The following is a 16,934-nucleotide window of genomic DNA, read 5'->3' as shown; positions in this document are numbered from 1 at the left end:
TGGCCATATCAAAGCCGGCAATTCCAATTTATTTTCAATTCCAGCTGTCAAAATAAGATGAGCAAATGCGATGTATTTGGTACACTCAATTTACTTAGCAAGCGCATTAAAATTAAACCTGATTTGCCCTTTGAACGGCTCAATTTCGTGATGTTGCAGTTGGCTGCCTTGGCCGGGATTGGGATTTAATTACAAGGGCCAAAGGGGGCTCCTGCAGTGCCAATGGCAATATAAATGGCAATGGTGATGGTGAAAGCGGAGCGCTTGGCCCGCATCTAAGCGCATTAAGTATGCGCCGCGTGCGCCAATTAGGTTGAGTCAGCTGGCCGGACTTACGGCCAGTATTGTGTGCACACTTCCTTCGCTTTCGCCTTCGCTGTTTTTTCGTCGCTTCCCATCCAATGCGCTTACAAACCAATTAACCTTTTGCAGTGTAATCGCATCGGGTTCCATTATTAGCCGGGGCGAAAGGTGCGGATTTGCGAGGCACTTATTTGTCTCATTTTGCAGTGCGGACAGCCCCAGTCTGGCCCTCGCCTTGAGCCGGCCATTAGCAAATCGATCGGAGTCTGCAAATCATAGGGCTGCGTCGTCGATTAACTTGTGGTCAAATCAAATGCGATTCAATATCCTAGCAACGCATACGGCTACATTCGCAGTCTGCTCAAAAGGAGCAAAGCTTCTCCATTCAATTCGGCTAAATGATGGGTACGGGGGTTGGGCCTTTTAAGAACCTAAACTGTTGATAATAATGGTACACATTAATGGTGGGCAATTTCATCGGCTTTTAACTCTTCTTCCTTAACTCAAAGGAATACAGAAATTTAAAATATATAATAAGATAGTATCAAGCAGTGCTACAATTTTGTCTGTATTTTATTACATTTTATTACGACTTATTCTTTTCTTTATTAACATCATAACTATTTAACGCTCTCACTTTATTAAATACACGCACTGGCACAGCTTCTCAACAATTTGTGATTGAATTAAGTCAAAAAAATTGAATTTTACCTCAAAAAATTTCAAAATTACATTTTAAATTGAACTTTAATTTTTATAAGTGTATAATTGCTTCTGACTACGTTCTTATTCATGAATTTAATCTCCCGGTTCCTGACCCCTATCTAATTTTTTCGATTTGCATATGTCCGCAAATTTGTTTATCTGTTCAACTTTCTGTATGAATATATAGTAACTATTTGACTATAGGGGATTTAGGTACATAAATGGGTAGTGCAAATGATATTTGTTTTTATGGGATGATTTCAAGTCCTAACTTAAAATTACTTATAAATTCGCATAAGCTTCTTAATGCCCCAGCATCACTTTTCAGTTAAGTAGGCCGAAATTCTTACGCATAACAATATAAATTCTGAATTTTTGTGGTACCCTATATTTAACTAGAGAATAAAGTTCATTTTATTTTTTTCAGTGTGGAAGATAACTCCGCTTAATAAAATTCTAGCGAGAGCACACTCCACACCTAGCTAGTTCACGCACCACATAGCAGGTACACACTTTGCTGTTCGTGAGGAGGGTGTATCGGCTAATGAGATCAGGAGAGTACACATGCTAACTGGATCGTATTTTTTTACATCATCACAGCGGTCACACTCTTTTTGTCCTTTTTTTCGAAGCTTTGCATTTGAGAACAGGTTTGTTTTGATTATTTTGTGAATCAAAATGCGATTTAAAATGACTTAATACAAGCTAGCAGGCCAACATGAGCGACAGTGAGGGAAACGAAAGTTTCAGCTCGGCATTGGAAACCCCTCAAGTAGATATTCGTTATCCACTTGGAAAAGGAGAGGTGGAAAGTCTGCGAAAGAAATTGGATCGCATTGTTTTGATCCAGCAGACGGACTCGAAATACCACAAAGCCGTGGAGGACATGAAGGATCAGACCAGCATATCCCTGCTGGTGGAGCCCAGTTTTTACGGACGCCATCAGGCCACATCCGTTCTGGCGGTGGCCACGGCCAATGACACATACATTTTCGACATCAAGGCACTGGGCTGCATATTCCCGGAAGTGGCCAGGATCCTGGAGGCGGAGCAGCCGCGCAAGGTGGTGCATTACAGCCACCGCATCGCGGATCATATGCGCCACAAGCACCGGCTTACGTTGGGCGGAATCTGCGACTCCTTTGTGGCCCTGTGCTTGGCCCGCCAGGAACGATCGCCATGCTCCCTGCCGGAGGCTATATCCCTGGTCCTTGGCCTACCGATGGAGGACCTCGTCTGCGAGGAGGTGATCGGAGCCATCGAGTCGCGGAGGAACTTCACTGCTCGCCCACTGACCCGCAGTCAACTGAGGTACATGGCCAAGATGGTCCAGCTGCAGCACTTAATGCACGATCGATTGATTTACGGCAGCATTTGCGCCGAGGTGCAACGCATGTCCTTGGAGTTCAGCCATAATTACTCGGGCTTCACATCCTGCGATGTGGCCATTAACATGGGACCCAGCAGTCGCTTTGGGTTCCACCTCATAGATCCCAGCTACAAGATGACCGACGACCGAGGAATCACGCTGCCCACGCCCGACGAGATCGATCGTCAAGAATTGGAGCACATTAAAAGTCGCAAGTAACACAGGTCGACCAAAAAAGACTATAAATGGAGCACCTCGAGAATATTGGTTAGAAATTACCTCAGAAATACGTCAACCCGTTCGCATGCTGGCAAGCTCACGGATTTGCATGAACTGCTTTTTTATTTAAATAAGTTATTTTTTATGTACAAGTAGTTCAGCATACACAAGATAAATCATAAAAAATGTATCCTTTATTAATATTAATGAACTAAACTAAACTGTTACTTAAAAGAAGTTGCTTCTTTTAGCTTTATATCAATTTTAAAATTTCACAATAAATTTATAACAAAGTCTAATTTAAGTTTAACTATAAACGTTTGAATATTTTACCAAGGGATTACAATTTTTTTACAAATTACAATTTAAGACATTGGTTTGATTTTCATTTTTTAAAAATCAAGTCTACGAAATATTTTTGATTTTTATTTTTAAAGATCTTTGATGGAAACATATTTCATTAATCATTTATAGAATGTGAATCTAAAAAGTCGGGGAAGGAGACAGGTTCTGGTTGTGGACTTAACTTTTTTGGATCAACGGAATTTTAAATAAAAATTTCAAACACATCCTAGAAAGATTATCTGAACCTACTTTACTTTTAAGTGTACCGGCTAACATTTATCGATATCGATAGATTTCTTTGATGCTTAATAATTTGGTCACCCTAAAAAGAACAGCAAATCAGCTGGAAGTCGAGATAAAAGGTGGGAAACAATACAAGATCTTCAAAATTGTAGCGTTAAATAAATAAAGTGGATATAGTAGATTTGCATGAGCACAAAGATGGGAAGGAAATCTAAGAAGACATTCCCAAGAAATCCAGAGATCCAAAAGACCATCAAAAGTGATCGGGATCCTGGTGAATTAAATGAAAGACATTGCGATGCACAGTCCGCTGTTTTTATAAAAACAGAAGATCCTCTTGAAGAAACTTATCAGCGAACTGAGTTTTATGAGGGTGAGCTGGAAAACGGAAATAAACTATGCAATAGCTAATGATCATTCCATTTTAGTGGTCATGCTGGATGCAGATTCGGTTAAGAAGGAGTATGCCGTGGAGGATCAGGATGAGGAAGACCACGATTCAGAGGAGAAGATAAGCTATCATTTGGCAGGACCACCAAAGCTCTGCTCAAAGTGCTGGGAGGGTTTTCCCATCGAAGAGTTTGCCAATCATGACTGCATGGGAGTCAACGATCCACAAGAGGAGGATGAGATCAGCTACCATTTGCCTGGCCCACCAAAAATGTGCTCAACATGCTTGGACGCTTTTCCCATCGAAGAGTTTCCCACCCACAGCTGCAAGGACATCAATGCAGACAAATATCCCTGCAAAATATGCCCACGGAAGTTCCGATACAAATCTCTCCTAATGGTACATTTAAAGTAAGTTAGAAATCAGTTGAGCTAGACGGCTATTTTTCTACGATCTGTCAGATGAAAAATAAGTTTTGTTAGATTAGTAAAATTAGTACAAGTTCAACTTAAAGTCATGGCAATCTAAACATGATTAAATATAAACAGAAATTCATAAAATGTGTTAAGCTGTAGACACTTTTCCCTAGGCTGCCATGACTTTTGAGGGAAGTAATCAATTTGTTATCAATCACGAATTAAGATTATTTTAACTTTCAAACCTAGTTTTCACAAACGAACCAATTAACTGTCGCATATTCCACAGAAGCCACCTTAAACTGCAAAAGGGCGAGAGAATCCCGGAACTAGAGGCAATGAAACCAGAAAAAACGAAAGCTCAATCGACCAAACATAACTTGGAGTTCTTGGAGTACTCACCCACACCAAGGGGGAAGTTATCTCGACGGAGAGCAGAGATGATGAAGCGCAGCGAAATGCGAATCAAACAGAAACTGTGTCACTATTGTCCCATAGCCTTCTCCAACGAATCTCATCTGGAGAAGCACCTTAGAGATCACCATGCTGATCTTATTAATTCGACCGAGCTAATCATCCCAGATGAAAATTTCGATAGCACAGAACTGATCTTCATCAAGTTAGAGAATGAGGAAACGTCATAATACAGAAAGGTATCCTTTATTGTAGTCAGTTATATATAGTATATTATATATATACACAAAAATTGTAATTGATATTTATAGTTATCTATATCCGTACTATAGACTAGCTTTCATAGCTTTATATAAGAAACGACTAATTCAAAACATTAATTTAAATATAGTAAATAAAGACTTTTCGCTTTATCTTTTATCTAATTAATACAAAGTAGTGAAATAAAAACCGGTGAATTATAATTGCAATTTTGTAATGAGTTTTAAATAAGTTCAAGAGTTAAGATACTAAATAAATATTAAAATTAAAGTCTAGGTAATTAAAATAATTTAGCTAAAGAGTTCAGTAAAAGATATACAAATATAACTTTTTTTTAATGAAAATAGCCGTAAATTGATTGGAAAAAATATGAAAAATTCTCGACACTTAACACAAAATAAATTTGGTCGATAAGTTAAGTTTTTTATCTTAAAAATTCGTTTTAAATGGATTTAAAAAGAGTATTTTAAAATAACAATTGACTATATGTTTTCAGCTGATGTATCTGTATGTGCTAAATCCACACCGCATCACAATATCCTTACTGATCAAAGTATCAATGCTTTCTTTAATAAATGCTACTTTTGGGATAAACAAATTACTCAGCTCCTCTATTACTTTTGCAATTAGTTGCGAATGTTCCAGCTCCTTGTGCTTTTTCATTATGCGCACTATTGCAGCATTCATTTGGTTTTTTCGCTTTAATTTTAAGTCAGAATCTTCTTTCTCATCAATCCTTCTAGTTTTAACCGTAACCATAGCCTTGTTAAAGTTAAGACGGCGCTTCCTGTTTGTGAAGTTCGTGTTGACCTCCACAGAAGTCCCGGTAGTGATCAAGAAGCTGATTCTTTTCCAAAATTCCAGTACCTAAATTAAATTAAACTCATTAGAATTGCTCTCAGCAGTAGTACCCAAATTTAAGATATTAACAAACCGGTTGCAGGATCTCCTTTGGTGTGCCCAATCTTTCCGCCAACTCCTGCTCCGTAAACCTTTCCTGTTCGTTGAACAGCAGCAAAATCGACATTTGCAAAGTGCTCACCTCAAGAATTTTGGTCGACTGACTCAAATTACAGATTATCTCGCCGGTGGATAATTCGTGATGATATACAATCTTCTTACCCTCGGTGTTGAACGATTCAAACTCCTCCACAGCTATGCGTAATTCCTTGGGCAAAATGAGATTAAAACTCTCATCAAGACCTCTGTTGCGAAAATACTTGAGGCGAAAGTCAAAGCCCAGCTTGACGCCCTTATTATCCATATAATTTTGAAACAGACCAACTTTTGTTCTCGACTCTTCTAAATCCCTCAACTGAGTTCTTAAAGTATGAGTTGCACCGTATCCGAACCGTTTGGTCAGCAGGGAAATCATTGTCGACTCATTTCCGTCCCAGATTGATGTCTCTTGGATTTGTCGAGCTCTTAAAACTCTGCAATATTTCTGAATGAATTTATCCTTTTCGTTTATGAACTCCACAACTTCAACGATCTTTTTAAGTTCTTCCAGAATTTCACCCTCGGACTTCTTTGTCATCAGTTCGTTGGAGTATATGACCAGTTCCCTGATAGGATCAATTTTCTGATCCATTTTGTTTATCGCATCCGAGCACACCTCATCGATTACGGCCACCAGCTCTTTGTGATCCCGCATTGCCCGCTCCAAGGGACTATGTCGAACTGTCAAAATGGCTTGGACGTAATCTTTGCCGCCCAATGATTTCGCAATAGCTTTCTCCAGCTGCGAAGCAAGGTGCCTCTTCACGAATCCCTTAAACTGAACGCCTTCCTTGATTTCTGGCATGGCTAGGCATGAGTATTTGAGAAAGTGTTTAAAATCGGTGTAGGTATTGGATAGGATGATCCTTTGGAATTCGGCCAGGGTCTCCGACTTGTAGAAACCCACCACCTCCTCAGTGAAAACGTTATTGAGTTTGGAAGGCACTAGCACTTCCTGCCTTTCATCATTGGCATACAGCTCTACAATTGATTGAAGCACCTGGTACACCAGGAATTTGGTGTGTTCCGTGGGCTTGTGCCTCAAGATCAGAGTAATGGCGGTGACCAGGGCCCTGTCAATGGGACTGAACACAACCTCCTTCCACCGGATCATGGCCAAGCGGTATACCTCCTGGATATGTTTGTGGCCCTCAAACCGCTCCCGTTTCACCCAGTTCAAGTTGAGATAACGACAGCCTCGGTCCAATTCCTCGCAAGCTTTCCTAAACTTCTTCCAATGCCCAACGTACTCAACTACCAATTCTTTATCATCGAGAATGTTTTCCATTCCCCCAGATATTTCTTTTAGTCGTGAGTTAAGGTACACGGTCAGGCCATCGTACAGATGTTTTCCGGGATCCTGGGAACGGACACTCGGATTGTGAACAAAGCTCGAGCAGTGGACGTAGACGTAGTCGTGAAACTTCATGAGATCCTTGGGAGCAAATGGAATGTTCTGATCAAATAGGTGCTCCAGAAATGTAAACTCCTTTTGCCAGAGGTTCTCCAAAGATGCAAGGTGATTACGGCGTCTTTCTCCAGACTCAATGTAATTAAGGCGTGAACGATTCATTGCTAGTAACTTGATTCACTTTCGACTACAGATGAGAGCAGAAAGAACTTTATTTATTGAGGGGAATCACATAATTTGTAACCGGCTCACCTGCACCCGAAATATTTAATATTCTACGAAAAACTTTTGCTGAGTTCTTTTCCAGCTGAATTCTAATATTTTAGGTAATTGAAAAATATAATATTAGGCAGCCAATTCTTCAATTTTCCTATAAGCAATGATTAATAATTTTTATAGGTTGTAGTGATCGCAGCTATTATCAGTATAGAGATGTTTTATTTCCGATAGTACTACTTTCGATAGGTGAAGCACACATAAAGAATATTTTATTAATTTTGTTTAACATTAAATAAAATTATTTTAAAGCTATGAAACTTCATCTTATCAAGGACGACGGGGTCTTTTAACTATAGACTGCGTCCACTAGATCATATGATCATCGATCACATACGAAGTTTCCGAATCCGGAAACCTTTTCGCGCATCGCTATAACGAACTTCCCCCACTTACCAAAACCATAATCAGCACAAAAATAAATATTTCGGAAAAATATAAATAAACGAAAATGCTTGTTTTCTGGGGACTTGACATTTCCAAAGTTTCAGAATAAATTAAGTTAAACTTTAAATTATTATTGTTAAGCAGCCATAACTGAAACTGCTTGTAACCGTTCTTAAAGCCAACCCACTAATTTATTGTATAAGTACAAACTACCGAAATGTTGATTTATATACCACTCAGAAAAATATATAAGGTGATCTTGTATTTATTGAAATGCTCATCTATGGCAATAGAAAAACTTAATAGGTTACAAATTTACATAAAATAAAATTTAATTGTTCGACGCATAGAATCTTGCTCCCCACTTTTTTACATTTTCAAAAAAAACAAGTTTCGTTTCTTTTTAACCTTTTCCAAAGCTGGTGCCGGTTCAGACTCGTCCACGTCCTTATCGAGGTCCGATTTTTTCCCCTTACCCAATTTATTTTCTTCTTTAAGTTTCTTTCGTTCCTTTTTCGACAGTTTCTTGGATGACTTGTCCGCGCTTTTTGGGTCTGCTGGTTCCTCTCGCTCAGAATTGTAAATATGAAGTCGGTTCTTAATGCTCATATCCTCCCGAGCCTCTCGAACTCTATCAGTCTCTAGGCTATCAATTACTTCGTTGCGCATCTCAACAACCTTCACAAGGCGATTGATTAATACTTCCTCATGGGCCTTATCTGAGTCGGTTTTGTTTTGCTCCGGTTGACCCATTAATACTCGAATTTCATGTTCAATATCAGCTTGCTCCTGTTCCAAACGATGTTGTCGTCGAAGATACATAAGCTCTGCTTGCCTCCGGAACAATTCGTTTTTTTCGTTAACCAGCTCAAACAATTGCAATATAAGATCTTCCACCTCCTTGGAGTTGGTTATTTCAGAGTCTACTGATTCGGCACCATCAGCTTCTGTTGCATCCAAAGACCGCTCACAACGATCCCTTATCATTTTTTCAAGAATAACACCTTGCTTTTCGAGACCCAGCTGTTGTACGGCAATAATTTCGAACTCATGGCGAATTTCTTGCAGCGGGAGACGTTGTAATACTTTACGGGGTGGTATAGGAACCGCAGGTGCTGGCCCCTTCCGCCTTTTCCATTTGCCATGGGTTGATTTATTGAATCCTAAGGGGCTTACGTTTCTATCAAAATCGTTATAAACGATCGGGGTCTTATGATCCTCTTTGCCTATGTTTTCGGGCTGAGTTGGTGGAACTAAAATGCGTCGATATACCACGTTTACCTCTTCGTCTGCATTTGAAGTGTTTAGGCTGTCGTCGTAATTACTTGACTCTGTTGTTTCATCGGAAAGCAAGCTCTGGTCAAGTGGAATTAACCTTCTGACTTTTTGTTCGTCTGACAACTTCGAAAATCCAGGATCACTTTCCAAGTTGGCCGGCTTCGGAGGCAATGGTGCTTGGCGCTTCTTCCGCATTGGAGATGTAATAGAGCTGAGACTGGTAGTGGGACTTAAGTCTTCGCCTTTTGATGGAGTCGCCCCTGAGGCCCGAAGTGGCTTGCGCGGCGCATTAGCAGTTGGCAAAGAGATACTTGAGCCACGGTCATCTGCTCCACGGTCAAATGCTCTCATGCTGTCCAAGTGCTCCGAAGACGACGAGGAAATATTAGAATTAGTTTTTCGGTCCTGAGTCGTCCACTTTGCAGGAGTCTGGGGTTTCGATATAGATATTCTAGGTGTAGGCATCGGCATTTTTTTCCCTTGCGAAAGTGTGGGACTGGAATGTTGATCCTCTGAAGGTTTATTTAAGGCTGGGCCTATTTTAGGTGGAGGTGGACGGGGTGGTACGACTTTATCTCTTTTTGAAATAATTGTTTTGCCTGGGGCTGGAATGGATTTAAGAAGCTCCACTTCATCGTCGGAGCTGTCGAAGGGATTTGCACCTTTGCACGAGTCATCATCTTTAAAGGGATTTAAGTCCTCTGGATACTCAGTTTCAGCTACTTTTGTCTCACTAATATTCTCCTTGGGAGACTCGAGATTTTTTTCTTGCGAGATTTTGACATCACCTTCCTGCTTTGAGCAGCTTTCTGTTTTTGAGAAAATTTCATTTTCCGTATTGCAGCTTATATTGGTTTCTGGTTTAATGGCTTCTTGAGTGTTATTTTCTGGAATAGGTGCTTCATGTGGCTCTGGAATGGGTATATCTGACGTATTGGTTGGGCTTATCACTTCTTGTTCATCAAGTTTCTCCAATGGTATTGCTTTTACAAGAGGACGGCTATCTTCAATGTCTAGTGAAACAGTAGAGACCTTACGTTCTTCTGTTAAAACAGGCTTTACATGATCAACTATAAGTTCAATATTTTCATCAAGGATACCACCATCTTCCTCGTCTAGAGGCACCATAGAAATATTAGGCACGTGTGGTAAAATAGGCTTTACAGGATCAACTTCTAGTTGATCATTTTGCTCAGTTGCTTTAGGTTTATCATGTTCTTTTTGTTCTTCTATATTGGACGGCGATTTACTGATTGAACTCAATTCAGTTATACTTAAAGAGGCACTATTATTGTCTTCCACGTCTACTTGATGATCACTAGAGTTACCAGAACTTTCTGCAACAAGTTGTTGATCGCCAGTAGTATCCATATTGGCTGTCTTCAGTTCAACAATGTCAGATTCAGGTTCGCTTTCGTTGGCTGACTTTAGTTTAACAATGTCAGATTCGGGTTCGCTTTCTTCATCGGGGCAAGTCTCGCAACAGTATATATTATTGACCTCCGTTTCATAAAAACTCCCGGGAGTGAGTAATGAGGAACATCTGGCGCACTTCAGACAAGTGCGGTGATAAGCCCGTTTCCCGACGAGAACCCTCTCGGCTAGAAAAACGGGAAGCTCGCACTTTTGACACTTATCACGTCTGGGCATTCCCACAATATGCATCATTTTTTGCGGTGGCTCACTTTCCTCACAGAACTTCTCCTCTGGCTTCGGATGCTTAAGGCTCTTGCCGAGCACCTTGTAAAACTGGGATAGATACGTTAGAATGGATAGTCTGTCGGGAACTTCATACGAAACCATGTCAGCTGCATCAAGGAGCGCAGGAATGCCCAAGTATTTCTCGGCCGTGGTAAAGGCCAAATCGTTGTTCTCATAAATATCGGCAGCCTTTAAACTGTCGAAATCTATAAGGTCTGGTCGAAAGTGATGGATGATTGCGCAGAAGGCCAGACCGTCCCGCCACGAAGTCGTCATATTCTCCACCTTAACTCCATTGTATCCTTGGGTATTAACTCGGCACCAGTACTCCAGAGCCTTTGTACCAGTTCCAATTTTTGTGCCACGACGATCCGACATCTTAGTAGGTCAATTGTCGTCTTATTGAATTATTAATCTTAACGAAAACAACTTAGACAAATTTAAGACTAAGTAAACAACAGAATAACATTATGCCACTTGAGTTTAAAATGAAATCAATTCAGATTTTCTGGCAAAATTACATTACATGTAAACAAGGCAAAACGGTGACTCAAAAATCTCAAGACAATCAGCCTTGGTGGTGGGAGAGTCAGGAATATATCGCTATATCGATGTATTATCGATATAAATTATAAAATATTTCGTTATTTTATACAAAATTATATATTTACAAAGCGGTATTTTTTTCAGAATAAAATAATCTGAGGATCATTTAAACATTAATCGTATTGCTGATTTGAAAATAACATATTAAAAATGTAAACAATATATATTTCTCAAGATTTAAATATTTTTTTTTAGAATTTGCTTAGTTGTTAGGGCTTAATTCAGGTGAATTAACAATATTTTCACTGCCGCTTATTTAATCGATGGTGGTTCCAGCTAAGTATCGATAACAACGCAATATCGGTACATCTCTTATAGAATTTTGAAGAAGTAAACAGACCATCGCACCTAAATATACAGATCTGGCCATAATATTACCCAAATACAATTGTAAGGACATCAATTTGCGCTATAGCTGAGATATATAACGTTGGTTTTTTATTTTAGATGGAGTCTTCAATATGCCGAGTTTGCCTGGAAAATGGCGACGACTTGGTCAATATATTTGAAGAGTCCCATCAATTGGAAGTTTCCGTTGCGGATATGATTTCTGAGTGGGCTGGCTACAAAATTGAAAGAGGAGATACATTTCCCGAAACCATCTGCCCTACCTGCCTGCAGGATGCACAAAATGCGTATGGGATGAAGCCAACTAACAGGAGAGGCCACCAACTCCACTGTCATATAAAATGGGATGATATACTCGAGAAAGAAGTGTACAAGGAGCCGGACATCGAATGTCCGATAAAAAACAATACCGAGGACAATCATCCATGTGTTGCTAAAATTAAGGAAGAAGATATCGAGGAACCTCTTGGCAATCACTTCCAAAGCCAAGTAAGGGTCGCACCCCTCAAGAAACAGGCATTTGAGGTGAAATACAATCCTATATCAAAGTGCAAGATCAAGGTTGTGGAAGATGATAAACAGCGAGAAATGGAGGACCGATTCCAATGCCAAATAAGTCAGGAACCACTAGTAGAAGTATTTACGGAGGTTGAGGAAAATGATAACCTGCGAGAAATGGAGGAACAACTTGAAGAGGTGTTTGAGAAGGAATACAATCCTATATCAGAGTGCCAGACCAATGCAGTGGAAGATGATAACCTGCAAGATATTGAGGAACCACTTGGAGATCGATTCGATGTGGTCTTTGAGGAGGCATACAATCCTATATCAGAGAGCGATATCAAGGTTGTGAAAGATAATATCCAGCAAAATGAAGATGATATCATTGAAGTTGGTTGGGAGGCTGTTAATGATGATGGTGAGAACAATAGCATTCATAAATGCTCTTACTGTTCGAAGATTTTTATATCGAAATCAGCTCTTACGTTGCACTGGCAAAAACACATAGGAGAACGACCGTGCTCAAAGTCTTTTGAAACCATATATCTTCAGCGACAAGTAAAAAGGCACGAAGATACATTGTCGTTTAAGTGTTACCACTGCGCGCTTACCTTTCGAAGTAGACTAGCGCTCAAGAGCCATCTTAGCACACACCAGGAAAAAAAACAGTGTAACCATTGCTTACACATCTTTCAATTTAGTTCAGCGCTCAAGAGGCATCTTGGACTTAACTACGAAAAACAAAATTTAAAGTGTACCCATTGCACACAAACTTTTGCATGCAATACACTTCTTCAGCAACACTTGAAAACGCACACGGAAGCTATGCCGATAAAGTGTCCACGCTGCTTAAAAATCTTACCATCTAAGTCAGCGCTTCAAAGTCATCTTCGAATACACGCAGAACGAACCTTCAGGTGCACCCCCTGCGCACAGACTTTTTTAAACCTTGAAGACCTCAATTTACACCTACGAACCCACACAACACTCGAAAGACCATTTAAGTGTTCCCAGTGCCCAAGGAGGTTCACCACGAGTACAGGTGTTAAGCTACACGAACGAAGGCACAGGGGGCAACAACGGATAACAATTCGGAATAACACTGCCTAATCGATTGGACCTATAATTTGAAGATATGAGCACTGCAAGTTGCCTTATTCTGATCATTTACCCTAGAGTGTTGCAGATCACAGGCTTTTTTTTCTCAAATCCACGTTTACCAGCAATTCAAAACTGCTTGTATTCTACTATTTTCCGACTATTTTCCAATCTTATCGCACATTTTCTACATTTAATTAAATTTGTGGCTCCTGCGAGAAGAGTTTTTCGTTAAAAAACTAGTGTTTAACTTTTTGTCCCAATTTAGCGATATGAACATTTGTGGGCGTTACAGTGGGTGGGCTGAGTAAAAAAACATACATCTTGAGTCCTTATTCCAAAGTTTTTAGTCTTTATAGATTCCGAGATTAGGGCGTTCATAGACATAATTTAAAAAACGCTTCCATGAAGTGTTACTTATCGCAATAATAATGATTTTTATTATAATAAACTTAACAATTTTTTTTTTCATTTAAGGTAGCATACAAATTTTGCATTATTCTATTAGGAGTATGGAAGCAAAACTGATTTAAAAAAAAAACGAAATAGGTATATAAAAAATATATCTCACTTAAATATAACTTATCAAATAGTGGGAATCAGTCTTAAAGTTGAAGATTATTAATTAAGTTAATTACTGTCACATACTTTTTTTTAAAATACAAAATAGCAATTTACTCTACAAATTATGAAAATATCATAGCACTAAAAAGTCTGAAAGCAGCCCCTAAAACGGAGATTAAAAAGAAAGTAGCTCGATTTTCAAAGTATCGATAGTATTCGAAAGTGGCCATCCGAAAGTATCGATAACAACACTAAAATCTGGCATCTCTAATAGAATTTTGAGGATGTAAACAAATCCATTGAGCGGATATCTGGACGTAAATATTTTCTAAATAAAACCGTAAGAATTCAAATTGTTTTTTTTAGTTTTAGATCTACAATGTATACACACATATGTATCAAAAATTTATGGATTTTTAGAGTTATGGAGTCGCCGGCATGCCGTGTTTGTCTGCGGACTGGCGAAGACCTGCTCAACATTTTTGAAGAAACTGTTGAATTTGGAGTTTCCATTGCGGGTATGATTTCGAAGTGCACCGGCCTTAAAATTGAGAAGGCTGATTGTCTGCCGGATAGCATTTGCCCTTCATGCCTGCGGGATGCCAAACATGCATTTGAGGTAAAGCAAAGTTACGAGAGGACCCGTGTACCAAACCTGGATGCTTCTGACACTAAGGAAGATGTATCAGGCGACCTGCGGGAGAAGGAGGAACCGTATGGAGACGAGTTCCAGGGCCAAGTAAGGAATGAACCACTCAAAGAAGACTTATACGAGGAAGAACACGATCCTGAATCAGAATGCGAGATCGAATCATACGATGACGAAGCGGAGACCAAGATGGTGAATGACCATTTCCAGCGAAGTGAAGACGATGATGTCGATGATGATGATGAAAATAATAGCTTTTTGTATAAATGCTATTACTGTCCAAAGACGTTTACATCGATATCAGCTCTCACGATCCACTCGCGAAAACACACTGGAGATCGACCGTTCAAGTGTGCTCACTGCGGAAAAACTTTCTCCCACAATACATACCTTCAGCGACACTTGGTAACGCATTCAGACAAGCCGTTTAAGTGTTCCATCTGCACGAAGACCTTTGCATTTTGCTCAACGCTTGAGAGCCATTATCGAAAACACTCAGGAGAACAACCTTTCAACTGTACCCGCTGCTCTAAGTCTTGTCCAAGTCTTGGACACCTTCAGGCGCATATTCGAAAACACCATTTAGAAGAACAAGATTTTAAGTGTACTTATTGCCCAAAGTCTTATTCCCGGCTTAAAAATCTTCAGCTGCACTTGCGAACGCACACAGCATAGCCATAGCCACAAAGACTAAAGCAAAATAAAAACATCGGGATTGTGCATAAAAACATTTTTTTCTGCAAGTGACTTTCCGGCGAAATCTTTTAAAATATAAATTAATATAAGGAATTTATAATGTGTCTTTTCCCTTTCATTTGAAATTTTGACAACACAAAATGTCAACAAAAAAAATGATACGTATTGGAAAGTTTTCATCAGATACACTTTATTAAGTTGGTCAAATATAGTAACCGAGTCAATTTCAAGACACTTTTGTTCCCTACTTTTTGAGCTCATATCCTCCTCGGCCTAGTCTTTCTTAAAATATGTACCTTTCCAATGATTTTATACTCAACGATTTTTTAAACAGCTGCTTAGAAATGTAATAATCACATTTTTGTTTGATTTTCAAACAAGTCAGCAATTAAGAAGTTTAAATAAATTGCTATTAAAAATAAATTATATTGGTATTGTTTTAATGGGAGCCCCTGTATAAAACAATGTTTTATAAGCAGAAGGGCAAAAATAATGAAATGGAAATAAATAAATTTAAGTCACTTTTTGAAAACAAATTTTATTCGTTTGGTTTAGTGGGTAGTTCGATTTTAGTCACTCTAAAATGCATCGTTTTGATCGATAGTGGACTCACGAAAGTATCGATAACAACACTGAGATGTTGCATCTCTAATGAAATTCGTCGATGTAAACAAACTATTTGGGCGGTTATTCTGGCCAAAATATCTTCTAAATAAAACCGTGAGAGTCTAATTTTTGGTTTTAGATTAGCTATACAATATATGTTCATATATGTACGACAATTTTATTCATTTTCAGAGAGATGGATTCTTCGGTATGCCGTGTTTGTCTGGGAACTGGCGAAGACCTGGTCAATATTTTTGAAGAGAGTGTTGGATTTGGAGTTTCCATTGCCGGTATGGTTTCGAAGTGCATCGGACTTAAAGTTGAGAAGGGTGATCGTTTGCCCGAAAACATTTGCCCTCCCTGCCTTCAGGGTGTCAAAGATGCTATTGAGGATTTACTCGAGAAAGAAGTGTGCAAGGAACCGGATACCGAGGGTCGTATTATAAACCTGGATGCTACTGAAATAAAGGAAGAATTTGTCGAAGACTTTCGGGAGAAGGAGTTCCAGTGCCAAGTAAAGAACGAACCACTTGAAGAAGATGTTTTCGAGAAAGAATACAATCCAATACCAGAGAGCGACAGCGATCCATGCGAAATCCAAATGAAGATTGAGATTGAGGAATATGATTGGCAGGGACTTAGAGAGAGTGACGATGATTATGAATCTGCCAATGATAATGATGAGAATACTAGCTTGCACAAATGCTCTTGTTGCTCAAAGACTTTTACATCGAAATCAGCTCTTAGGTACCATTTAAAAAAACACTCTCGAGGTAGACCGTTCAAATGTACCCAATGCTCGAAAACATTTACACACAATTGTTATCTTAAGCGACCCTTACAAACGCACACAGGAACAGGAGAAAGGCCGTTTAAGTGCTCCCTTTGCCCGAAATCCTTTCCATTTAACTCAGCTCTTCAGAGCCATTTTCGAAAACACTCGGGAGAACGACCATTCAATTGTACATACTGCTCGAAGTGTTTTCAAACTCTCGGACATCTTCAGACACATGAAGTCAGCCATACAGGAGAACGAAAGTATCAGTGTAGCCACTGCGTAAAGGCTTTTGCCCGGAAAGAAATTCTTCAGCTGCACTTGCGAACGCACACAGGAGAACGGCCGTACGAGTGCTTGCTCTGCTCAAAGT

General features: G+C 39.4%; 6 protein-coding genes and 1 pseudogene across 21 annotated transcripts in view; 5 read left to right on the top strand and 2 right to left on the bottom strand.

Moving 5' to 3' along the window:
- The window catches only part of RpS4 (ribosomal protein S4), a 224,377-nt gene that overhangs the window by 174,379 nt on the left and 33,064 nt on the right, over nt 1–16,934 (top strand). The gene's annotated exons all lie outside the window — the stretch shown is intronic.
- The window catches only part of RpS12 (ribosomal protein S12), a 253,421-nt gene that overhangs the window by 226,007 nt on the left and 10,480 nt on the right, over nt 1–16,934 (top strand). Inside the window, exon 1 of one of the 10 annotated variants that reach the window (XM_070996987.1) lies at nt 3,290–3,303. The exons of the other annotated variants lie outside the window; for them this stretch is intronic. The gene's annotated coding sequence lies outside the window, so the exon portion shown is untranslated. Of the gene's footprint in view, nt 1–3,289; nt 3,304–16,934 lie in introns of those variants that run through there. 10 annotated transcript variants of the gene reach the window in all.
- Nucleotides 1,577–2,631, top strand: LOC108006692 (protein Exd1 homolog). 2 transcript variants are annotated; one of them, XM_036816110.3, is made up of 2 exons: nt 1,577–1,658; nt 1,718–2,631. In XM_036816110.3, the coding sequence occupies exon 2, from the start codon at nt 1,727–1,729 to the stop codon at nt 2,594–2,596; it is 870 nt and encodes a 289-aa protein (XP_036672005.3). In that variant the 5' UTR covers nt 1,577–1,658; nt 1,718–1,726; the 3' UTR covers nt 2,597–2,631. The 2 variants fall into 2 exon arrangements, with proteins under 2 accessions (XP_036672005.3, XP_016925720.4); XM_017070231.4 differs by having other exon boundaries at nt 1,641–1,658; nt 1,714–2,631.
- LOC108006720 (uncharacterized) lies at nt 3,618–4,541 on the top strand (annotated as a pseudogene).
- On the bottom strand, nt 5,063–7,499 carry Cul6 (Cullin 6). The gene is made up of 3 exons (XM_036815093.3): nt 7,329–7,499; nt 5,601–7,263; nt 5,063–5,533 (listed from the first exon to the last, which is right to left on the bottom strand). The coding sequence occupies exons 2-3, from the start codon at nt 7,236–7,238 to the stop codon at nt 5,159–5,161; spliced, it is 2,013 nt and encodes a 670-aa protein (XP_036670988.3). The 5' UTR covers nt 7,239–7,263; nt 7,329–7,499; the 3' UTR covers nt 5,063–5,158.
- MICAL-like (protein) lies at nt 7,958–11,288 on the bottom strand. Its single transcript, XM_036815092.3, has one exon. The coding sequence runs from the start codon at nt 11,094–11,096 to the stop codon at nt 8,109–8,111; it is 2,988 nt and encodes a 995-aa protein (XP_036670987.3). The 5' UTR covers nt 11,097–11,288; the 3' UTR covers nt 7,958–8,108.
- Nucleotides 14,035–16,847, top strand: LOC136116478 (zinc finger protein Paris). Its single transcript, XM_065864341.2, has 4 exons — nt 14,035–14,175; nt 14,256–15,017; nt 15,979–16,533; nt 16,793–16,847. Exons 2-4 carry the CDS (start codon nt 14,260–14,262, stop codon nt 16,845–16,847), a joined length of 1,368 nt encoding a protein of 455 aa, XP_065720413.2. The 5' UTR covers nt 14,035–14,175; nt 14,256–14,259.

The sequence above is a fragment of the Drosophila suzukii genome, chromosome 3 (genome assembly GCF_043229965.1).
Source record: "Drosophila suzukii chromosome 3, CBGP_Dsuzu_IsoJpt1.0, whole genome shotgun sequence".
Taxonomy (NCBI): domain Eukaryota; kingdom Metazoa; phylum Arthropoda; class Insecta; order Diptera; family Drosophilidae; genus Drosophila; species Drosophila suzukii.
The sequence above is the reverse complement of the archived record's forward strand: the minus strand, read 5'-3'. Positions and strand labels throughout refer to the sequence as shown.